The following is a 25220-nucleotide window of genomic DNA, read 5'->3' as shown; positions in this document are numbered from 1 at the left end:
CCCTCCTCCTGTGTCCAGGCATTTCGTAACCTGGTCATGGAAAGAGACTAGGTTGGTCAGGCACGATCTGCCAGCCACAAACCCATGCTGGTTTCCCCTCAGCATAATTTGTCCTGCCGGGCTCTCACAAATGTGAGCCTTGATAATTTTTTCAAAGACTTTACCAAGGATGGAGGTGAGACTGACTGGCCTATAATTGCTCGGGTCCTCCTTCCTCCCCTTTTTGAAAATGGGGACCACGTTAGCCCTTTTCCAGTCTTCTGGGATTTGGCCTGTGCGCCACGAGCATTCGAATATTCCCGCCAGTGGCTCTGCAATGATGTCGGCCAGTGCCTTCAGCACCCTCGGATGGAGCCCATCCGGGCCTGCTGACGTAAAGGCATCCAGTTCTTCCAAGTGACTCTGCACCACCTCAGGATCTACGCATGGAAGTCTGGCGCCTTGCTGCTGCCTCTCTACAACCCCAGTGAGAGACTTGTCTTGCCCCTCGCTTAGGAACACTGAGGCAAAGAACTCGTTGAGGAGTTCAGCCTTGTCCCCCCTGTCTGTCACCAATTGTTTCTGCCCATTTAGCAGCGGTCCTATTCCTCCCTGGGCCTTCCTTTTACTCCCAATATATCTAAAAAACAATTTCTTGTTGTCCTTTACTTGGGTTGCCATCCTCAGCTCCATGGTAGCCTTGGCCCGCCTAACTGCCTCCCTACAAGCATGAGCAGAGGAGGTATATTCATCTTTAGTGATCTCCCCCTGTTTCCACTTTTTATGTGCTCCCCTTTTGGCCCTTAGGCTGCCCTGGATTTCTCTGGTCAGCCATGGAAGCCTCCTGGCCCCTTTCCCTCTTTATGTGAGAGGTTAGGTGAGATGAACATAATATTTAATTTTGACTTTAAATTCTATTACTCTCTCACTGCTATGGATAACGTAAGCTATTAAAAATGGAGAGAATCATAAAATCTAAATGTACTAATTTAGTCATTGCCATTTATGTTATTTCTTTCCTTCACTTCAGTTTATTTCACTCTACCTGGGCAATAAAAATCAATGCCTAGTCTTTTTCACCTTGGAGCTCCCAGGCTCTAACACAATGGGACATCATTAATGACACTGACATGAGATGTTGTAAAATTAAACTACCATTTCTGCCAAAACTACCATTCAGGGATTTCCCTGCTAATCAGGCGAGTAGGGAATAAAGAATGATTCACATAAATTCAGTCATAAAATTCCTAAACATTCCCCCCAGGGAAGAAATTTGTTCAGTGAAAATGCCCTGGTAGCTTACCATAAGACAAGTGACAGATTTTCAGGTATCTATCCAGACTGACAGTCATCATGGTGATAAGGCTCCCACAGCCAAAGAAGAAACCAACCCATCCATACCAGCGGCAGCCAATCCAGCCAAAAATCCAGCGGTGAGAGAAGAAGGAAATGATAGAGAAGGGCTTTCCTGAAACTTCAAGGAGAGGAAGAAGTATGTCATTTTGTTTGTCCAAAAACCCTTTCAGCACAGACAAGCCCTACTTTAACCTGTAGTGATCTCTGGGTTCAATAAATACAGACATGCAATCTATGAAAAGAACAATACACTTTAAGTTGTGAAGCAGCACACAACTTCTGGATACCTCTAACTAACTCACTGGCTCTCTCTAACTGACGGACAAACTCCCAATTCCCATCACTTCTTAATTAGGGAATGTCTCTAAATTATAACTTTTATCAGTACATTATCCACCCAGGAAATCAATGAGAAGATTGGTGTCTTCAAACGCAGGATAAAATGGCCTAGTGCCTCAAAACTTGAGTAGCTCAAAACCTGTCATGGCCCAAATATAGGATGCTAACTGTGAAAAAGGGTTACATTATGAAGGAAAGACAGTCCAACCTAAGGATCCAAGGGAAGCGGAGGATTTTTCATCTCTTAATGTGTTCAGATCAAAATCAGTTGCTTTTCTGGAAAGTACGTTCTAGTTCAGTGGTGCTCAGCCTCTAGCCCATGGGCCAGACCCAGTCTGCAGAGCCCTGTCATCCCACCCATAGGGCTCTCCATGGGTCCAGATATCTGGTGTCAAAGAGCAGTGGCAATTAACACGGCCTGTCTCCCTCACTGCCAAGTTTCAAAGCTCTGCAGGCCAGACAACATGGCCCTGCATGTGGGGACAGGACTGCAGGCCTGATCTGGCATGGGGCCTGATCCAGCATACAGGGTTGGGGCCCATGTCAAACCGGCCTTGTGCACCAAAGTGGGCTCCAGCCATGCTCGCCTACAGATCAGATCCAGCTTTGCAAGCTGAATCCAACATGTGCCACTGAGCCAAGCTGTAGGGCCAAATGGTTGGGCCCCACTGTGCTAGTTCAATACAAGTTTAGGGGCTTAATGCAATTTAAGGGCCTATATTATGAAGGAGATCAAATTGGATGATCCAACAGTTCCTTTGGGGCTGAACCTCTCTAAATCTTATGAAAAATAAGTTCCAACATATCTTGGGAGTAGAAGCATTACAACTTCAGAGTTACAGCACTGTAGAGAATCCTAATATTTCAAGATATGCTTTAGTCTGAAATGGTATAAAATTGTAACATTTTTCATAAAACAGAAATTCAACAATTTTTTTTATTTGAAAATGAAGTGAAATGTTTCAATATTTTTCATGAAAAATTTCTCACAATTTATTGAATTTATCTGGACAGCTTCCATTCAAACCAATTGAATATGATACTACAGTATTAAACTCTCATTAAGTTACCCTGCTTATAATGTAACAGTGCCTTGAGGAACCTGTAATTGAATAGCCTAATATCACTATACACTAGGCTGTTTGGCTAAAAGACTAGGGAAATAGGGACACGTACAAAAGGCAAGGATTTTTTGTGATATCTTTCCTGGGACCAACTGTATAGTTGGAGAGCTTCTGAAAAAGCTTTCAGGCATCAAGTGCTCTTCGTTAGGCCTAAGAAAGAGGTTAAGCTGAGTGCAGTAAGACTCTATGTAACTGCAGACAGTCTGCTTGTAAGGATAGAGTAGGGCTGTAAACTAGAAATGAAGAGGTGTTATCAGAAGCTCTTGTAAAAAGAAAAAAGAAGTGTAGTAAAATAGGTACTCTAGTTAGTGGTAAAGGGAGATGTAATTAGTGGTAGAAAAAAATGTTAGTGATAAGGGAATATAGTTTATCATTTTGTTGAATTTATTCAAAATAAAACACTGACAGTCAGAAAAATTTTAAAAAATTAAATGTGGGTCAAAATGACTAAGAAGAGAACATTCTGTTTTTCATTTTCTTGACAGAAGATATATAATTGCTAACTCAGCATTTTGCCATGGAAAATTTGAGTTTAACATAAATTATATTTTCTATTCCCAGAATCACAGGGATGGAAAATTCCTGGCTGGCAATACATAAAAATATTTTAAAGGCATACAACTTTGGGTTTTATTAACCATAAAAAATGATTTTCTAGCTCCTAAGATCCATTTGGTTCATATTTTTTAAGCTTTCCTTCAAAAACTCATGGGGAACATCTACATGAGTGTGGACATTTGGTTTCCTGGGGACAAGCAGCAGTGGCGCACCTTGCGCTGCCACTTCTTGTCCCCAGACAACGCCCATGCCACACATACTTTGGTACATGGCAGGTTGCCCCAGGTTATGTAGGGGAGGCTGAGGCCAGCACTGCACTGGCCGCAGCAGCCTTACCTGGTGTCCTGGGGGCCTCATGGTGATCCTGCCGGGCGAAGCCGGGCTGGCAGCCACAGCACAGCTCCATGTGGCCCAGCTTCCCTTTTTAGCAGCGCGTGCTGCCTGAGCATGCACTGCTCTGGTTCATTTTTTTTTCCCCTTGGATATCCAGGGGTCAAAAAAAATCACGGGGGAAAAGAAACGGAGCAATGCATGATTGGGCAGCATGCCCTTGCAGTGCGGATAACTCCAGACTGTAACGTGTTTGCACTGCCACATACTACGTGACTGGGCTTAGCTGGACACACCCCTGAAGGCTAGGAAGGTACTTTTTCTCTTTTAATGGCAATTCAAATTCTATTATCCCATCAGCTGGGGCTTTAAGAATAAATGTCAAATATAATGAGGGGCTCTCCTAAAAATAAAAAAGTTGGCAATCACTCTGATATACACAGTTTTCAAAAAGAAAAGGAAAGAGACATCACCTCTGTGCTTGGAGCAGTCCTTTTAACCAAGCTATGTTTGTACAGGAGTTAAATGAACAATTTGACTGTAACTCAACCTTGGGTTTGATTTTAGAGAAATACCTATTGCCACTCCCTGGACAACTCCATGGAAATACTGAGTACCTAGGGTCAGCGTGCCAACTGTAAATTTAGTGACTGTCAGTAAAAATTTTAAAAAATCAGGCTAAAAAGGACTGCCAGTAAATTCCATAAAAGAAAAGGTTAACTGTCAGTACAAACAGTATGCAGCTGCAGCTTGATTGAAGCTCCAACAGACAGAGCACAGCAGTGCTGGTGTCAGAGTGGGAGTGCAGCACTCTGCAGAGAGTGCTCACTCAGCCATGAGCTGCTGCTGCTGCTGCATCCAGGCTGCCTGTAATACTGTTGAGTCACAGGTAGGCTTCTTTGCGAGTCCATGCTGAGACAGTGGGAGTGGGGCTGATGGGGGCAAGCCGGGGGGGTTGGCTGAGGATGCAGCATGGTGCAGAGTAAAGTCAGAGACATCAGGGTGTAGGGGTGAGCAGCGGACCCCTGTGATGGCATGGGAGGGCAGCACTGTGCAAAAACTTCAGTGCAGTCAAGCAGGATTTCCAACCCCCCAAAAATGTCCTGCTAACTTTTTACTGACAACCAATTTTTTTTCTATGATTGATACTAGAAAGGTAGTAAAACACTGGAACAGGTTACCCAGAGAGGTGGTAGAAGCCCCATCCTTGGAGGTTTTTAAGACCCAGCTAAACAAAAGCTTGGCTGGGATGATGTAGTTGGGGCTGGTCCTGCTTTGATCAGCAGGCTGGACTAGATGACCTCCTGAGGTCCCTTCCAACCCGAATTTTCTATGATTCTATGATGTTATGTAAATTTGAATCCAGCCCTTTTAACTGGGGCCTGGCAGCAGGACAGGGCTGGCTGAAGAGTTACATTTACATTATTAAAACATAAATCAGTAAAAACCTGCATTAGTAAAAACTTTTGGCTGACAACAAAAGGCTTGCACATTGAGAGGGGAAAAAAAATGTCTTGGGTTGGCAACCCCGCCTAGGATTAGCACAGAACCTGCAGCAGTTTAGACCACTGATATTTTTTAGCTAAGGTGGCAAGAAAAATGTGCACCAAAAAACAAGTTTGCAATGAGTGCTGGTATCCCTTCGAACCTAAACTGGAATCAATACATTCCCACACAATGTGTCATTGTTCGGCATTAGCATTTCCTGAAAGGAAAATGTTTCCGTGGGAAAATATTCAGTTTTAAATATTAGGGAGGGGTTAAAAAGCAGTATGTGTCCATTAAAATCAACTGGTGCATAAAAGATTAACTAACTTGTTTGAAAATTATATGCTATGTCAGTTTAAGAACTGGGAACAGAAACTGGAAGTCCTGATTCTAAATCCTTGTTTTAATCACGGTCCTCGTGCAGCTTGCACGATCAAGGAACAATTCCTCCTACTCCAGTAGATGGCATCAAGATGAAAGTAGGTTTGCAGAAATGATCCAAGTCACAAGTGGGATCCTAATTAGAGACAAGAAACAAGCCTGGTCTAAAATTTATTTGATGTATTTCTGAGTGCTAGAGATTGAAAATGACGTCTGATAAATTATTCAATGTGCAATATTGCTATGCAATATTATTATTATTATTATTGTTGTTATTATTATTATTATGCTGGGACTCTACTTGCTACCGACACAAGCAAATAAATGCCCCAGTTGTGATTTAGTTGTGTAGCCACAGGCTGATCACTCAGCCACAAGATAGCAAATTCTCAATCCCAATCATGACATTTCTCAGAAAATGCAATGAAAATGACTGCTCTCTTTAAGGTGCATTAATTATGTTATTTAATAACAATGCAAGGTAACGGTATCGTTGGTCCCTTTAAGCTCTTTTACAAACCACACCAATGACACCTTGTGGTCAGTTGGGCGAATGTCAAGAGCATATTCCTGGTGGATTTTCTTATAGCTAAGCCGAGTTGTTGTAACTGTGACGGTGGTAACTCCAAGGCAGTGGTTTTCAACCTTTTTTCATTGGCAGACCCCTAAAAATATTTGAATAGCGGTGAGAACCCCTTTGAATTGTACATGGGTGTGGGTGTTCACATACTTTTGATTGATCGTGGTCATCTTTCATGGGCCCCTTAGACATCGTCTGCAGACCCCCAGGGGCCCATGGACCACAAGCTGAAAACCACTGCTCCAAGACCTTCTCTTGGAAAAGAGTGCCCATTTGCCATTGCCTGTAGGAGTCTCAGCAGCTTAAAGAGATTTATGAAGGTTTATTGGATTACAAAACAAAGATTCACCAAGAGCAAGCCACATCCCCAGTTTTACATGCATTCAGATGGCAACTTGGGCATGCTGATCTTTCGATTACTTGCTATTTGTCTTATTCTTTGCAGCCTGCCATAGGCAGAGCACTCTTTTCTATGGGAAGGAAAATAGAAGGCATCCCATTGAAAGTGGGGACCTAGACAGAAAATTATAACACTGGAGAGCGTGAACTCTTGACATTGCCCTCCCCTATTTCTAGTGGATGTGTTCAGTATGTATTTATGAGGCATTTAGATCTGTGCCGGGCCATTTGTAGAGCTAAAATATAATTTTCCTCAGCTGTGATAAAAGCAGCTTTGTGCCAATTCCATCAAACATTACAAAATGAGCTTTTTTTAATACTGGTCTGATCCAGAGTTAAACTCAACAGGAGTTTTGCCAGAGGCAGGATTGCTGGATCAGGTCCTATTTCTCTCTGTACTTTTGGTTGCTTTCCAAGGAGAAAGTTACTCCCCCTTAAAATTGCTCTTTAATCCTTTTTCTTCTCCTTCTGGTTTATGTGGAAAAAATGGAGCAGAAACACAAAGGGCTAGATTCTGCCAGCCTGCCCAAGGTTCCCATGAGAGAGGAGCCCCATCTACAGATTCAAGGGTAGAAGCTGGCTTTATATATCAGGACCAAAAAAATTGCAGATATAGTGAACAATAAAAAAGCACTGAATTACCTGAAATACCAAAGTCACACACAGCTAGATTCACAGTCATTATCTCAGCAGGTTTCAGCTTCTTTTTCTGTCTTGCAGATATAAAAATAACATATCCATTTCCCAATGTTGAGAGAACACCTATAATAAACACATAAAAAGGTTTAAGGTGGCACAAACTTCTCAGACTCAAATTCATGAAATCTCTTAGCATAGGGATGCTATGCTATAAGCAAAAATGAACAGATCTAGGATTTTGATAAGGGGGGTACAGGTACATCATCACATATAACACAGCATACATTTTCCTCCAGGTAAAAATAAACTGGAAGCTTTACTATCACATTGACTTGATTCCAAGATAAGGTTCTCCCCCTCCAAAAAATGGGGATCTTAACTACACAATTTTGTGGCAACTGCTTTTGCACTTTCCCCCTAGTTTTAAAATTGGGAGGAAGCAGAGAGCAAAGATCTATTTTATCCCCCAGATTTTTTTCCCCTGCTCTAGCAGTGGAAGGAGGACAAATTCAAGGTGAACCTCCAATAATTAGACTGTGTACCTGGAAAATCATAACAAATGTATACATTTTCTATATAGAGAATCTAATTACTAGGGGATTGTCTTATAATCAGGGTCATCTTTTATTTGAGTAAATATAGTAATATGCTAGGGCCATATTTAGTTTAAGATCAAAGCAAACACAAATATAACTTTACTGGAATGTGCATTAATTTGCTAACACCTAAATTGTGTATGAAAACATGACAAGCTAGGTAAAGGTAATCAGAAGATCTTGTTTCTTTAGTCTGATTATCATTATAATTAAAGGCACATCTCTTTCAGATTCATTAAACAAAAGCAAGTCTTCTTGAACATCCTGACCTTGACAGTGAATCCAATGCTTCACTGAAAGTTATTTCCATACCTGACTTGATGTTCACCTGATTTCATGTTTCCAAACCTGAGCTGATGTTTTTAGCTCTAATTAAAAATAACGCACAGGGCTGTGAAATAAGAGCCGCATTAAGAGGAACAGCTAATAACAGCGCTACTGAAGAAAGAATTGCTTGATTGGTGGAACATCAAGACCATTAAAAATGCAGAGGAGGACATTAACACCTGTGGAATAAGAAGTTTAGAAGGAATTGGGTAGATTGCAATGAACCATGAAGTCAAGCAACTCCCTTACTGCTGCCTGAATAGAAGTGCTACTTCTACTGCTGGGCAGTTGGTTTTAAATTGGGTGGATCAGGAATCAAAGAGGGGTGCAACTGCACCACTGCACCTCATCTGGATCCATCCCTGTAGGCAACCCAACCAGTTATGGTGAGGAAAAATGGGGCAGGCACTTAACAGACATCAGTGACTCCCTGGGAACTGTCTGTGTGCACCTTCTTACCCCATGGCAAATGGAAAGGAAACCATTGTCAAGTGAAAAAAGGCTAAGCTGCCCCTTTTATCATCAGCAGTTACTATAGAGCAGACGATACATGGTAAATCCCAACCCCTTTTTACCTTGTGACAACCAGTTTGTGCACCCCGGCCCTGAAGTCCACAACCTCGGGGAGATGTCAACAAGCTAGAAGGCACTCAGAGAAGAGTAACAAAAATGAGTACAGCCAGGACTGGAGGCTTATGAAATTATAAGTCTTCAGCCTCCAGAACCGTGTCGATCAAGAAGAGAGAACAGGGTGTGATAATACAGCAAGAATGATAGGGCTGAATCAGGAAAAGAAGAATTCAAGAATAATACAAGAAAATGTCTCGTGGTGTAGTACTACACGACGGAGCAGGGAAGTGATGCACCGCTGACATCTGAACAGAGCACGGCACTGCAGAATATAGTATACTCCAGCAACTCCCTCGTGGGATCTGCTGTGATAGAGGGAATTAACTCACTGGCAATGGCAGGCAACAGTCTAACTCTACTGTCTCCTGGGAGATGCTACAAGAAAAGAAAACTTGGATCTATGGCCAAGGCATTATATAGTGTAGTTATAAAAAAGTTAACACGCACAATCCTGATGACGGCTGCATGACTACCACTCCTGCACGTACTCTGCCAACCAGTTGGCAAATGGGGGCATAAATTGTATATCAAGGATAAACTGATTAGCTAAGAGTGTAGGCACAAAATGACATAACCAGGAGTGGCTTGGCATGCAGTTTCTCCAGAAAAAAACACTGTATTTTGCACCCCGAAGAGGGGCAGAAGTTGTATAACGGTAATAGAAAAAAGCAACAAACAGGAGGCTGTAGTATAAATCATCTCTGTTTTGCAATCTGAAATAACTTCAGTTGTGTCCTCTATGAGAGTCCTTCCCTACCCGAAGTTTCAAACCCAGAAGGGAATAAATCCACATTGACTTAAAAAGCAGTTTAAATTAGAAATCATTTTTGGCTTGTAAACAAATCTCCTTCAGCAGCAGCATTTCCCACTAAGGAACTGCTCCACTTTCAGCCCTCATTCGTCTTTTTCTACAGAAGATTTAGTTCGTGCTGTTTTATCCTTAGGTATTAGTTTCACATTTTTAGGCAAACATAAATAGGCATTTCTAATGATAGTACAAAAAATAATCATAGAATCATAAAAAATGAGGGTTGAAAGGGACCTCGAGAGGTCATCTAGTCCAACCCCCTCCTCGAAGCAGGACCAGCCCCAACCAGATCATCCCAGCCAAGGGGCCCAAAACCAGACACAGCACTTGAGATATGGTCTCATCAGTGCCGAAGGGAGGGGAATAATCATTTCCCTCGATCTTCTGGCAATGCTCCTAGTAATGCAGCACAATACGCCATTAGCTTTCTTTGCAACAAGGGCACATTAATGGTTCATAGAAATATGAAACAAGAAGCTGGATTCTAGCCCTTTGAAAAGTAATAGGACTTTTGGCATTACTTCAACTATAGTATGAACAAGAAATCTTAGTTAGACCAGGTTAATTCATTTTACATCGAGTCGGACAGCTGGAAGAAGGGTTATGATCATTATGGTCAAAGTTAAGGTGACTAGAACCAGACCTGCAACCTTGTTGAAAGAATTTAGTGCCTTTTAAAGCATAAATACAACAATTAAGAATAATGCTATCAGCTGCAAGAATTATAGTACCTCTGTCCCCTTTCTGAGTTTTGCATGGACCCTCCTCAAGTCTTTGGTGTCCTAGGGTGCCCTTATCTATCTCAGTTTACAATCCTGAGAGTCCTCTACTCTTAGATCAGGGCCAAGGCTCCAGTGCCTTTTGCATAAACTGGTTTACCCTACACATTTGACTGAGTTCAGGCACTTACCGCTCCCTTCAGAAGCCTTTGACCAGTGTCATGGTTTGGCCAAAGAGCCTTGCACAAAAATACCATTCAACTAGAGCTAGGGATAAAGATTTAGATAAGGAAAGATTTTTAAACAAATAGTCTGTATGCACATCTACCTTACCTGGAGTCATAGCATCCTATGATAGAGTCATCGGCAAGCCTAGCTTCTCCAGCTATCCTCAATAGGTTCTTTTGGTTCCCCTTTAGTGCTCTTTCCCACTGAGAGTGCACCCCAGGTCTCTGTCCTCCTGTGTTTTCCAGGCCTTAGTCTCTTCTTAATAAATCAGCTTTATAGGGGAGTCAAATATTGAAATAAAGGCCAAACCCAGATCATTCTCACAAGCACCTAATTTGGGCCTGAAAAGATCCCTAGACACCTAGTTTGGAGTCTGGCCTACGCTGAGATCAAGCACCTAGGCTCTGCCTAAGTTCCATTATGATTCACATCGGGGATGGGGGTGTCTAGCAAGGCCTGTACCAAGAATTTCAACTGAGCAGGAACTCAGAAAACCAGGGAGTGGGAAAGCTTGGGGAGACAGCCAGGACAAGCGTGAACTTCCAGAGAGGGGGAAATTATTTGTTAGTTAAGGGGCTGTATGTGAGGCCCTGGACTAAGAATGTGAGATGCTGCTCCAAGATGTTACAAGCCTTGATTCTCTACATAAAATGTGCCTAAAGATGCATAGGGCCAATGAGTAGGATTTTTTAAGAGCTCAGAAGCAAATGAAGTATTAAAATTGTGCGGTGGTCGGATGCTATGTTAATAAAGATGATATAATTCCTCCAATGGGTAGAGAGGACACATTGCTATTATGGAAGTATTCAGAGAGCCAATGAGGACTGTGGCTTCTTTGTTCCAGGCACTGCTCCAGAGCTCACAGTTGTCATAAGACAACTTTAAAGATGGGAATTTCTTCCCCAGCCTTGCCCCTGCCCCCAATCCCCCCTCCCACCCATCATCCTGGCATACTGAAATCTCTCCCTTCTCACCAAATCCATCCCTATACTCAGGGGAATCATCTACGTTTGGAAATGACCCAGAATAGAGCCTGCATTAACTAATCGTGGGACAGGGACTGCCACATTTATACTGGTTTTAACTGATTGCAGCTAGCCAGCCCCTGGCTAGATGTCACCCGCTGACAGGGTTTTAAACACAGCAGTGCTACTTCCCTGGCCTGTTTCACACTGTGTTAGTTATGGTATGCTCCCAACAATTTTCTAGTGCAGAAAATGCCAGAGACAAGAGGCATTGAGCAATCCTTTTAAACGGGAGATGTCTCTTCACCAAGAGGTATCGGAGGGAGACAGAGCCATCGTACGGTTCACAGAGAGTGCCATAATCAGGCATCTGGTGAGTGAAAAGCAAGAGGGAAAATGAATTCTTCATTGGTGTCGGAGGAAATCATTTGTTATCCTGAGTCACAGCACCGGGGTTTTTCAGTAAATCGCCATGCCGCTTCCATGAACGAGGCCGAGAGGGCCCATCCCTCCTCTGCCTTTGGGAATCATTCCCTGTGGATCTTTGCCAGGCCCCAAACAGCTTTGAAAATTGAAACAGCTTTCCATAAATCCCTGAATGTGATTTACGCTCCTTCAAGGAATAAGGACAATCTTTTTTCACTAATAGGATTACACACACCTGGAATGGCTCCATGGGTTTCCAGAGGTAGGTTTATCACAGGGACAGAATGACATTGCCTCCTGCAAGGATTTTGCCCCATTCAAACAAAGAGAAGCCTTTATAGCACTGAAAATAATCCAGATCATCATCATAACTCTGACTCCTGCCTCTGCTGGATGGTAGAAATGCAGAAATCAACACTGGAGATCCTTGACATCTCCCATCTGGATGAGAAGGTACCATACTCCCTAAAGTAGTCTGATGAATGCTAAAGAAATCAACAACTGAAGCTATAGCCATGACAAAATGCTATCCTGTATGTGGCCTGCTTTTCCAGGCAAGCTGATTGAAAACCTGGCAAAAAATCCATCTTCGGTGCCACCAGCTAGCTACCCGAATCCTGGCAGTCAAACTTCTCTCCACAATACAAAGACAGAAACACAGACTTAAAGCATTTTTTTTGGTGGCTGATCTTCTTACCCATAGATAATAGAGTGCACCTGTATCTCTCTCACTGGTTCTTCCCATGGAAAATAATGGATCCGGCTGTTAGTTACAAAATATTCATGTTTTGCAGGGAGACGCCTTGCCTCTGTCTTAGACCAAACTCACAGGTCACTGTAGGCAACTTTTTTTCCACCCCCAGAGCTCCCACCTGTAGCATCCCAAAAGGCTCGGTCTTTGCCCTTGTATCATTCATATGGGTTGCAGTACGAAGAAGCATTCAGCTACTTAAACAACCATCTCCTGCTATAGCCAAAAAGTCAGAAGCTAGCACAAACCAAACCCAGGCAACAATGAGATTGCACTTTGCAGAATATGCCTTCCCTTACTACAAAAGCCATTTCCCTTAAGATAAATGCCATTAGCAAGTTTAGGATCGTTTTGGACTCTGCAACACTGCTGGACATTTAATGGACCAAAGCGCACCCCACATTTCCATTTGAAGTTGGCCAGAAGTTGGTGTCCCACTATATCATATGCAAACATATCTACCTGGTCAGCTTTGCCTACTGAAGACGATTCAGCTCAGCCTCTGTCCCAATAATGTATATATGGGATTAGCATGAGCTACTAGAAAAACCATGGCCTCCTAGCATTGCTATAACTCAACAGAGACATCATCAGGCAAATATGAGGAGGTTCCTGGATGGCAGAGATGGAGCTTTACCAGGGGTAAGACCTCAACTATTGAACATAATTTCACAGGGGACGCAAATGTCCTGGAATTAAAAATCTTTTTAGAACTCAAGGCAAAACCTATTTCTTTTATTTGATTTTTCCTCAGCAATAAAGGAATACCAAAATTATCCTCTCAATACACTGGAAATTGTTCTTATTATTAGTATTTTCCTGTAGTTCTGTTAAAAAAAAAGTATCTTTAACCAGAATTGTGATTATCCTATAATTTTATGTTTCCATAGTTTTCTACTGGGTATAAAATTCATTTAAAGAATTTCTAGTTCTCATGACTTTGTAAATTTAATCTTAATCATAAGAAGAAACAAATATCTTTTTTTCCCACAACACACCTCCTATGAGGTTGAGTCAATGACTATATTTTAGTTTTGTCAAATAAATGCTGTAGTCCTTTTTTGTGCCCATTTTTCATTGCCTCTCTAGGGAAATTGGGTATAATATTTTGTATATATTACCATGAAGGTAAAATATTTTGTATATAATACCATGAAAACTAGTTTCAGAATACCCCTCAAAAATACTTATCATTTTCTGGTACCCTCCAATTATTTTTGACAGACTGCAAATCTAAAGATAATTCCATGTCATTTTTTTCTGTGATGTGGATTATCCAATATGTTAGAACTCATTACTATTAATAACAGTATTATTATTATTATCATTATTATTATTATTATGAGCACTATATGAACACAGGGGCCTGATCCTGCTAATGACTGTGCAGCTGGCCTCTTATGCCTGTATGTACTGTGATCAGAATTAGGCTCAGAGCAAGAATGCTATAGCAAAATTTATATCATAAATTGCATCAAAATAAGGATTTAAGAGGTATGCTAACATACACCAGAAATTATTTGAGACTATAGATATGAAACTGCTACTTAGGATTCTGGAAGAAAGATCTTAGGGTGTTTGTAGATGACACTTTAAAGTGGGTTTAAAGCAGGTTAAATGCCTTTTGCACCACTTTAATGGCATTACTGTTTGCACATTTGGCGGTGCGTTGTGTGTTAATCCCAGCTGCTGTAGCACATTCGGCAGCGTAATGACTTTGGGACGTAGCAAAAGAATTTGGGGTGCTACAAAGTAAAACACCTTCAAGGAGTTTTAGCTTCCTACCCTACTGCCACGGAGGGAAGCACCAGGCTCTGTGTGGCTCAGGGGCTGGGCAGACAGCCCGGCAGCAGCCTGGGAAGGCAGGCTCCACAGCAGGAAAAAAAAAAGTGGTGAGCCTGATCTTTCCCCCCACCCAGAGCCTGCCTGCCTGCCTGAGCTGTGCGGGGGCCCGGTGCTTCCCTCTGCAGCTGCCGTTTCCCCTGGGACTGCCCAAGCCAGATGCCTGTGGATGAGTGCCGCTGCCATGAAGGGAAGCACCAGTCCCCCCCACCCCCCCTGCAGCTCAGGGACTGCTCTGCCCGTTAGCAGCTCAATCTCCCCTCCCCGCCCCTGGAGAGGCAGGTAAGGATTGGGCTCCGACATGGGTGTAGATGACACGTGGGGTTACTTCACCCTAAATTGAAGTGGTGTTTTTAAAAAACCACCATTTCAATTTAGAGAGAATTAAACCCCCGTGTCGTGTACAAATGCCCTTATACCATAAAAGTACAAGATACCCTTTTCTAGCCAGCCATAACTTCATGGCCTGACTTTCTGTAGTATCATGCCTCATGGAGTTACTGCTCACAGGCAAAGGGGATTATTCTAGTGTAGAAGCACAGGTATAAAGTACTACATAAAAGTGCAAGAGAGTAAAGAGCATCTTCAGAGGCCAAATTAGAGGAGAGTCTTGTTATCTCTATAGTCTTTGTCTTTGCTTCCAACTTATTAACGTATCAGTTCACATGGAGATTCTGGCATGAGGAACAAAAATTCATTTGCATTCATTAGATTTTTTTGGGACATACTGGGCAAAATCCATATTGGGCTCTAAGGGTACATCTATGCCATCTCTCCAGTGCCACTGAGAAGAACAATCCCACACACCTTCTCTCATTTCACAAGCAACAAATATGGCAATGAGATGGTGAAGCCACCTTGAGGCACCAGGCACCCAGGAGCCCCAGGGAAGCAGTACAGCTGTACCTCTCAGCATGATGATATCTACAAATTAGGTTTCTGTCCCCATGAGGATGATTCAAAGAAACAGGTTGAAGTGCCTAGGCTCCCCATACCATCAGTCGGGAGAGTTATGTGTCTATGGGAGGGAAGCGGGGGTGGCAGTCAGAGCCCAGAGGCCCCTAAGGCTGGCCAACAGGAAATACAAAATGTGAATTTGAATATTTGAAAACTGCTGTCATGTCCTACTTTCATATCCTTTTCTCCAGGCTATACATACCTATGTTCTCTCAATCTTTCTTCATATGGCTCGGCTTCCAAGTCCTTTATCATTTTTGTCTCTCACCTCTGGATCTTCTCCAGCTTCTCCACACCCCTCTTAAAAGTGCAGCCCAGAACTGCGTGCAATAATTTAGCTGTGACCTAACCAGAACCTAGTGGAATGTTACAATCACTCCTGTTGAAGCAGCCCAAAATTACATTGGTTTCTTTTGTGACTATGTCACATTGCTGACTGACACTGAGTCTCTGATCCACCAAAACTCATAAGTCCTTTTCATCAGAGGTGTACCGATACATGGGTCCAATATTGGATCGGTACTGATATAAAGAAACCTGGCTGTATCAGATATTGGCCCAATGGGGCCAATAAGTTAGCTGATAAATGCCTGTGTTGTGCGCACCCATAGCGCAGCACTCAGGCAGCGAAGAGCACAGATGACAGCATGGACAGCTGCCTCCAGCTGGTAAGTCCAGCATATATCTCTCTCATTGGTTCTAAGCATGGTAGAAGGGAAGGGGGCAGGGAAAGGGCGTGGGGGGGGCAGATCAATGCCCCCCACAGTGAGGGAGGGGTCAGGGGCAGGCACTGCCCAGGTGGGGTGCGGGGGGCAGAGCCACAGTTCGTGGGGGGGAGGCATGCACCCCAGGAAGGCACGGGGGGGGCATGTGCCCCCTGGATCTGCATGGGCGGGGCGAGCTGCAGCCGGGGCTGCATGGGGATCTTCTCAGTGGGGGCTGGGCTCGGAGTGGGCGCTGGCAGCACTGGGAGAATGCTGCAATCAACCCCAAATTTTGCCGCCAGTCTGCTCCCAGTGCTGGCACTGCCAGCTACCTGGTGCAGCCCCAGCTCTTCCCGGCACATGGGTGGAAGCAGGGCATTGAGCCAGGGCTGCACTGGATGGCTGGTGGCAATGGTGTGGGGAGCGGAGCTGCAGTGAAATTTGGGGTGGATACAGCATCCTTCCAGCACTGCTGGTGCCTGCTCCATGCCCAGCCCCTGCCAAGAAAAGCCCCGCACAGCCCTGGCTGCAGTCTTCTCTGCCCTGCCCTGCCCCGCCCTACCCCACACAGATCCAGGAGGCACACACACACCCACCATGCCCTCCCAGGGTGCAATCAGCAGTGGGAGCTGCCTCTCCCCCTCCCCACGAGCCACGGTTCTGGCCCCATCCTGCCTAGGCAGCGCCTGCCCCTGCCCCCTCCCTCACCACAGGAGGAATTGATCTGCCCCCCCATGCCCCTTCCCCTTCCCCCACACTGGACTTACCAGCTGGAGACAGCTGTATCAGAAATCAGATCGGTATCAGCTGATATGCCTCCCTAAATATCAGCTATCGGTATCAGCACCAAAAATCTCTATTGGTGCACCCCTATTTCTCATCAATGCAGATACCGAGCCACTTACCTCCTGCTCTGTATTTGTGCATTTGGTTATTCTTCCCTAGGTGTAGGTATCTGTGCTGGACTTCATTCAGTGATCCCCAGCCTAGCTGTTCAAACTATCAAGACAATTTTTTATTCTACTCCCATCCTTCAAAGTGTCTGCAGTACTCATAGATTCATAGATTCATAGATGTTAGGGTTGGAAGGGACCTCAATAGATCATCGAGTCCGACACCCTGCATAGGCAGGAAAAAGTGCTGGGTCTAGATGACTCCAGCTAGATGCAGATCCAACCTCCTCTTTAAGACCCCCAGGGTAGGGGAGAGCACCACCTCCCTTGGGAGCCCGTTCCAGACCTTGGCCACTCGAACTGTGAAGAAGTTCCTCCTAATGTCCAGTCTAAATCTGCTCTCTGCTAGCTTGTGGCCATTATTTCTTGTAACCCCTGGGGGCGCCTTGGTGAATAAAACCTCACCAATTCCCTTCTGTGCCCCGTGATGAACTTATAGGCAGCCACAAGGTCACCTCTCAACCTTCTCTTGCGGAGGCTGAAAAGGTCCAGTTTCTCTAGTCTCTCCTCATAGGGCTTGGTCTGCAAGCCCTTAACCATACGAGTGGCGCTTCTCTGGACCCTCTCCAGGTTATCCGCAGCCCTCTTGAAGTGCGGTGCCCAAAATTGCACGCAGTACTCCAACTGCGGTCTGACCAGTGCCTGATAGAGGGGAAGTATCACCTCCCTGGACCTATTCGTCATGCACCTGCTGATGCACGATAAAGTGCCATTGGCTTTTCTGATGGCTTCGTCACACTGCCGACTCATGTTCATCTTGGAGTCCACTAGGACTCCAAGATCCCTTTCCACTTCCGTTCCACCAAGCAGGGCATTCCCTAGGCTGTAGGTGTGCCGGACATTTTTCCTCCCTAGGTGCAGCACTTTGCATTTCTCCTTGTTGAATTGCATTCTGTTGTTTTCTGCCCACTTGTCCAACCTGTCCAGGTCTGCTTGTAGCTGTTCCCTGCCCTCCGGCGTGTCCACTTCTCCCCATAGCTTTGTGTCATCCGCAAACTTGGACAGAGTACATTTCACTCCCTCGTCCAAGTCGCTGATGAAGACATTAAAGAGTATCGGTCCAAGGACCGAGCCCTGCGGGACCCCACTGCCCACACCCTTCCAGGTCGAAACCAACCCATCCACCACGACTCTCTGGGTGCGACCCTCTAGCCAATTCGTCACCCACCGGACTGTGTAGTCATCCAAGTCACAGCCTCTTAACTTGTTCACCAGTATGGGGTGGGATACCGTATCAAGGCCTTCCTGAAGTCTAAGTATACGACATCCACCCCTCCTCCTGTGTCCAGGCGTTTCGTAACCTGGTCATAAAAAGAGACTAGATTAGTCAGGCATGATCTGCCCACCACAAACCCGTGCTGGTTTCCCCTCAGCATAATTTGTCCTGCCGGGATCTCACAAATGTGAGCCTTGATAATTTTTTCAAAGATTTTGCCAAGGATGGAGGTGAGACTGACTGGCCTATAGTTGCCCGGGTCCTCCTTCCTCCCCTTCTTGAAAATGGGGACCACATTAGCCCTTTTCCAGTCCTCCGGGACTTGGCCCATGCGCCACGAGTGTCCAAATATTCCCACCAGTGGCTGTGCAATGATGTTGGCCAGTGCCTTCAGTACCCTCGGATGGAGCTCATCCGGGCCTGCCAACTTAAAGGCATCCAGTTCTTCCAAGTGACTCTGCACCATCTCAGGGTTTACGCATGGTAGTCTGGCGCCTTGCTGCTGCCTCTCTACAACCCCAGTGAGACACTTGTCTTGCCCCTCGCTTAGGAACACTGAGGCAAAGAACTCGTTGAGGAGTTCAGCCTTGTCCCCCCTGTCTGTCACCAGTTGTTTCTGCCCATTTAGTAGGGGTCCTATTCCTCCCTGGGCCTTCCTTTTACTCCCTATATATCTAAGAAACAATTTCTTGTTGTCTTTTACTTGGGATGCCATCCTCAGCTCCATTCAGCTCCATACTGTCCCATTTCAAGTCATTTGCAAACTTGATCAGGAAGCACTCTTATTATAGCCTCACTATTAATAACAAACATCTTCAACATGTTAAAGCAAGTGCATGCATGCTAGAAAATAACAGCAGCAGCAATTCCTGACAGTTGAGGATTATTGTCTTCTCTGATCGTTTTATCTATAGGTCCAAAAACCTGTTTCACCAGAAAAACAGATACATAAATGGAAAGTATAAGCACCTGAAGTCAAGTAAAGTAGAAAACCATGTTAGTGAGCTATTTTCTGTTGCAATAAAAGAATATACTGATAGGAGAACAAAGGATTACTCACGCAGAGGCTTTTTGCACCATTAGCATTCCACATCATGTTGTAGGGTGCTGATAGACGTGACCCCCCCTAACAGTGCTTTACCGGAAGAGGAAGTGCATTAGCATCTGCATAGATAGGGTGCTTCTGTGGGGCTTTTTGACACTTAACTAAAGCCGATTCAATCAGCTATTAGATAAAAGCACCAAAAAACCCCGGTGAAGCATGCAATCTATATACGCATTTGGTGACCTAGGTCAAACTAGGGTGGTGCCTGTTCTGTGCTCAGTGCGGGGGCACACTGAGCTGAAAGTAAACCGCTGTTTTGTTTTGTTTTTTCCCATGTCTGTAACCAGCTCTAGAAAAGACTGCTGTGAAAAGCTAATTGGATGCTCTTTGAAAAACATGGAGGTCGCACTTTGTTCAGATCAATCGTGGAAAATGTACTTATCAACATCTTTTGAAAGTCATGGAAGTGACTTGAAAGAGCTGTTTAAAGACACTCTTGGTTTAATCTTGATACAAATGAGATGACAAATCTTGAGGGCCACTATATTATTGTTTTATGGAAACTTCACAACAGCTAATGACGGGGAGTTTGGAACTCAAATCTCTTCTACGAGATGGTCTTTTGTTTAAAAACCATCAACTTCAGAACCGTGAGTTAGAAAGTGGTAGGAACAGTACAGACATCTGGAGTTCCTTTAAAGCACTACAGCTTTGGTTACTAACAGGGCTGCATATATAACAAAAAAGTGGGAACAGAGTCTCAAAGCACTGCTTTCTGAATGCCATGCATGTGACTTGCATGACATTTTTTTTCAGTTTAGCTAGGATATATGAAGAAACACTCTAATAAGTGTTAATGAATTTGTTAGGACAGATAAATGGGCCTTCCCTATTTGCAAGATATGGTTTCATCTGTGCCTCCAGGCAAAAGGAAAAGTGCCCACAATATCACCTTCACAAGAAATCACAAGGTGGGGAAGTTTCCCTGAAGCCACTCCAGTTACTTTGAAGATTAGTGGAATTTTTTGCAGAAGATCACAAGCAAAATTGTAGTTCAGCAGCGGAGGGTAAGAACTGTCTGTACACATGGCCAAAAACAATACAAATATTTAAGCAACAAAAACATTTGCTCCAAAAAATGACATTAGCTCTTATCTTCTATAAAAAAAACAAAACAGAAACACAAGCAAATAAGGTGGCAAATAATTAAACTGAGTTTGCCAACTGGGCAGAGCCTGACAGTCAAACAAATAAATGCTTGTTTGCCAAGAGAGGCAATATTGAACTCAGAAGCAAAATTACAAAGCTATGTGCATGCCAGTGCTCTTGTAAAAAAAAAAAATGCTTTTGTCAGCATGCTCCCATTTTTTGAGGGCATGCAAAGTGCTTGATCCCAATGGACACATCCCAACCAGCATGCACATGCCTGTTGTGGCATCTCAAACCAGTTTGAGATGCCACAAAAGGAACACTAAGAATGAAAAAATGTTCCCTGCACTGCCTATTTGCAGCACGGGCTCCAAATTTGATATCTGGATTTCCAGGTATGAAAGAAAAAACACCCAGAAAAAAAGTAGAGCAGGGCACGAAGCAAGCGGAGACTGCGTCCTCCAGAGATGCTCTGGCATCTGGCCAAAGCATCGCTATGGTGCCCCTGCTGCCCCAGCATGCTGCCTAATCCTGCAGGGCAAACAGAAGCAGAGCAAGGCTGCGGCATAACCCAGGTTGCGGCATGACCCAGGCCCTGACCCATATGCCCCCCACAAATCTCACACCCTACATGCTTAGCCAGCCATATGGGATGGTTCAGGACCTGCTGGTGGAAGCTGCGGCTGCAGGAGCGACTGCCATGCTGCAGCCCTGCCCCAGCCCACACCAGTGATGGGTTATGAAACTACGTGGCCCTAGCCTGGGGAGGCTCCTGGTCCCAGAAACCTCTTGGGGGTGTGACAGGCTGAGGGTAGAGATGGTTGTTGGAAATGGGGGAGCGCTCTGGGTAAGAGAGGCTGCCAGAGCCAGGCTTAGAGTGCCCCTGCCTCCCAAGAGCAGCCTGTGCAGGGGGAGGCCAGCCTAGAGCAGAAGGGTCTTGCCCAACCCAATCCCTGAGCCCCAGTCAAGGGCTTCCCAGGAATGGCATGGCGATCATTGGGGCCTGGGCACAGGCACAAGGAGCAGAACAGATCAGAGCCACAAAGAAACCAGTAAGATAGCTGCAACTGGACCCATGTCCTGGTGCTGGGACAGAGCTGCTGCCAGGAGGGAGCTAGTGGGGGCAAGCAGGGGCTGTGGGTCAGGAGTGAAGGGCAAAGGCAGGGCAGGGCACTGGCATATCAGTGCTGCTCAGTGCTCCACCTCCTGGTGAGCAAAGGGGGCAGGGGCAGCTCTGATTTTTCTATGTTAAAAAACCCAAAAGCAAATGCCACAGTGTATAGATATTTTAAATTGTTATTATGATGGTAGTGGCACTGGTAGCTGGCAAATTGCTTTAAAATGGTAAATATATCAATAAAACTTTGCCCAACTGATCCTCTCTATATAGTGGCGTTTCATTTGAATCACAGAAGAACATGGATTTGGGGTACTTTAATGAAAGAATTTGGGGGGGGGGGGTTATCAAAATTTGCTATTTTTAAACAGGGAACACCAGGATCTCTACTAGTGAGACACGTTGTGAGACCCAGGCGGAGGAGCCTGCCCAGGGCCAGCACCAGGGACCCAGCTAGAGAACAGACAAGGTGGCTGACCTGGCCATTTGGGGCCAGGAGGACATGCTTTGACAGTTCAAAGTGAGGGCCCCTGCAATGAGCACATCTGCTGAGCGATAGCTGCCCAGATGGCGGGGTGGGAGCACCAGAAGATATGACAGCAGTGCTGCACAAAGGCCAACTGTGCAGACATGGCCCACTGGCAGCTGGTCCAGAGATGCAGGAGGCTCTGCTATAGTGCGCACACCACAGCCCAGGCAGCTGTGCAGTCCCCATCTGGGTCTGGCAGGCACAGAGCCATGGGGCAAATGGCAGCAGGTCACAGCCAGGCAGCAGCCTCCACTGCCAGACTACTGCAGTGGGTAGAGAGTGCAGGGGCCACTCTAGGTTAGGGCTGCTTCAGCAGTCCAGCTGGCACAAGGGGCTAGTGTCCTCAGATACAAATTGGCTGGGCCCTAAAAGCTCCTGAGAGCAAGTAGGCCTGAGCTGCTCGCCAGGGCAACTTTTTATGTAGCTGGGACAAGCACAGGTGCTAGAGCACTCCTGTGAGCAGGTTATCAAAAAACTGTTCATCAAGGGATTTCTTGCACTTTTCTCTGAAGCATCTAGCTAGGACTGCTGTTTACAGCAGGCTACTGGCCTGGATGGACCACTGGCCTGACACATTACAGCAATACTTGGGCTCCCATGATGTCCTCATGGTGAAATTGGGCAACTGCAAACTCAACAACCTTACAGTCCAGTGGCTGGGGAACTGGCTCCGTGGTCGGACCCAGAGAGTGATAGTCGATGGAACCGAGTCAACATGGTGGATGGTGACCAGTGGAGTCCCCAGGGGTCAGTACTTGGACCATTATTCTTTAATATATTCATAAATGATCTGATTTCAGAAGCAGACTGGCTAAGTTTGCGATAACACCAAACTATGGGGAAGTGCAGTCACACTAGAGGATAGTCTGGTGATTTAGGCCAACCTGGACAGGCTCACAAGGTGGGCAGATCAAAACCTGATGACATTCAACACGGAGAAATGCAAGGTTCTCCACCTTGGGAAAAAAAAAACACATCATACTTATAGACTCAGCAGTGCTACACTCACTAGCACCACGACCAAAAGAGACTTGGTGATCATGATTGATCACAGGATGAACATGAGCCACCAAAGCAATGCCGCAGCCAGCAAAGCAAATAAAACTCTGGTTTGCATCTACTGCTGCATCTCAAGCAAGACCCAAGAAGTCATCCTCCCACTTTACTCAGCCTTGGTGAGGCCTCAGCTGGAGTACTGCATCCAATTTTGGGTTCCACACTTTAGAAAAGATGTGGAGAAACTTGAGAGAGTCCAGAGGAGGGCCACACGCATGATTATAGGTAAAGAGAACAGGCCTTATGAGGAGAAGCTGAGAGGCATGCCACTCTTCAGCCTGCAGAAGAGAAGGCTCGGGGGGGACTTGGTGGCAGCTTATAAGTATATAAGGGGTGGGCATCAGGAACTGGGAGAATGTCTGTTCACCAGAGCGCCCCAAGGGAAGACAAAGTCTAATGGTCACAAACTGCTGGAAGATGGTTTTAGACTGGACATAAGGAAAAACTTCTTTACCATCCGAGTTTCCAGACTGGAATAGACTCCCCACAGAAGTGGTGCGAGCACCTCCTTTGGATACCTTCAAGAAACTGCTGACCCCAGCTGACTTCCTGCTCTTTGGGCAGGGGGACTGGACCCGTTGATCTCGCAAAGTCCCTTCCAAGCCCTAATATGTATGAAATACTCATGTTCCTAATACAAAAGTATTAAGCCACCGTCCCACTACATCTTTCTTTCTATTGCATGACCCATCACAATCTTTTCTTGTTACAGCTTTTTCTGCAGCTGCCTGACAGACAGCACTGTGGCTTGCACACCTTCCAGTGAATAATTGAAGACACTTACCAACAATGGTTAAATAAAATCCAGCAGCTATATCAGCTTCCTTAGAGAGCTTTGATGTGAAAGGGTCTTCATCCCGAATGTAGTGAGGGAGATATTCATCCTGGGGTGAACTGCTGTGATTTGAAGTCATGTTACTTATGTCCAGATTTGCGTCTAAAAAACAAAACAAGAGAGTACATAACAGATTGCAGCTGCCACCAGGAATTGCAATAAAACTTTTGCTCATGTGTAGAGAGCATCACCCCTCTTCCCTACCTTTGTTCCACTGGCTTCTGGCTTCCATGTCAAAACCTATTTCAAATTGCTCAGATTGTTTTCAGAAGCCCCAACTGACTAATTGAAACTTATTTAATGGCTTTCTCTACCGAGCTATGTAGGTACTGATATGGTCCTCACTGTAATATAGCTGAGCAGTATCTCTGCTCTGCTCACATATTGTGTGACTTCAGGCAAACCATGTGCCTCTCCCTCTCTGTGCCTCCCTCCCTGTCCATTCTGTTTTTGTCTTGTGCACTTTTTCACTCCACGCATAGTTGACTTGTGGAACTCATTACCATAGGAGCTTGTAGAGGCAGATAGTACAGCCAGGTTCAAAAAGGGACTAAGAGCATTTCATGGATGCCAGATCTATTAGCAGCTATTAAACAGGACAGTGACAGATGTATCCTCTGGCATCTCTAAACCAAAGATGGTGGATGCTAGGAAGGCTGATGAACAGGGGACATGTCACTCTAGATATACCCTGTTCACTTGCTTTCCCTCTAAATCAGGGGTGTCAAACATGTCCCACGGGCCACACCTGGCCCATGAAGCCTCTCTATCTGGCTCACTGGGCCCCTGGCAGGCCACTGAAAGTTGGGGGCATGGCCTCCTGCACAATTTGGGTTCTTTTGACCTCACTAACTTTGGCCATCTGCAGCAAGTTTGGCCTGCAGACCTCTGAACCCAGTTCCAGACCCACCACTGCCGCCAAACCCCTTTTGCTTCTACCTCTGGACCCCCCTCGCCACCTTCAAACCCACTGCCATCTCCTCCAAACCCCTTACCACTTCCAGACTCACCACTGCCTCTTCCAGAGCCCTCACTGCTACTGGACCCACAGCTGCTGCAGTGACCACGGTGACTGCCCCATGCTGGATCTTGCCCATGGGTAGCCATGTGGTCCAGATCCAGCCCAGGGCCTCAGGAGAATTTGACACCCCTGCCACTGTCAGAGACAGGATACTGGGCTAGATGGACTACAGG

At 45.2% G+C, this 25220-nt stretch overlaps 1 protein-coding gene across 1 annotated transcript in view; it reads right to left on the bottom strand.

Moving 5' to 3' along the window:
* The window catches only part of OPN5 (opsin 5), a 36894-nt gene extending 12770 nt beyond the window's left edge, over positions 1-24124 (bottom strand). Inside the window, exons 1-3 of the mRNA XM_014601607.3 lie at positions 23976-24124; positions 7177-7296; positions 1283-1453 (exon numbers count right to left, since the gene is read on the bottom strand). Coding sequence (XP_014457093.1) covers positions 1283-1453; positions 7177-7296; positions 23976-24105 — 421 coding nt within the window. The 5' untranslated portion in view covers positions 24106-24124. The remainder of the gene's footprint in view (positions 1-1282; positions 1454-7176; positions 7297-23975) is intronic.
* Positions 24125-25220: the final 1096 nt, after the last annotated feature.

The sequence above is a fragment of the Alligator mississippiensis genome, chromosome 1, assembly GCF_030867095.1.
Source record: "Alligator mississippiensis isolate rAllMis1 chromosome 1, rAllMis1, whole genome shotgun sequence".
NCBI classification, from domain to species: Eukaryota; Metazoa; Chordata; order Crocodylia; family Alligatoridae; genus Alligator; species Alligator mississippiensis.
Note: the sequence above shows the minus strand (reverse complement) of the source record. Positions and strands in the feature narration are given on the sequence as shown.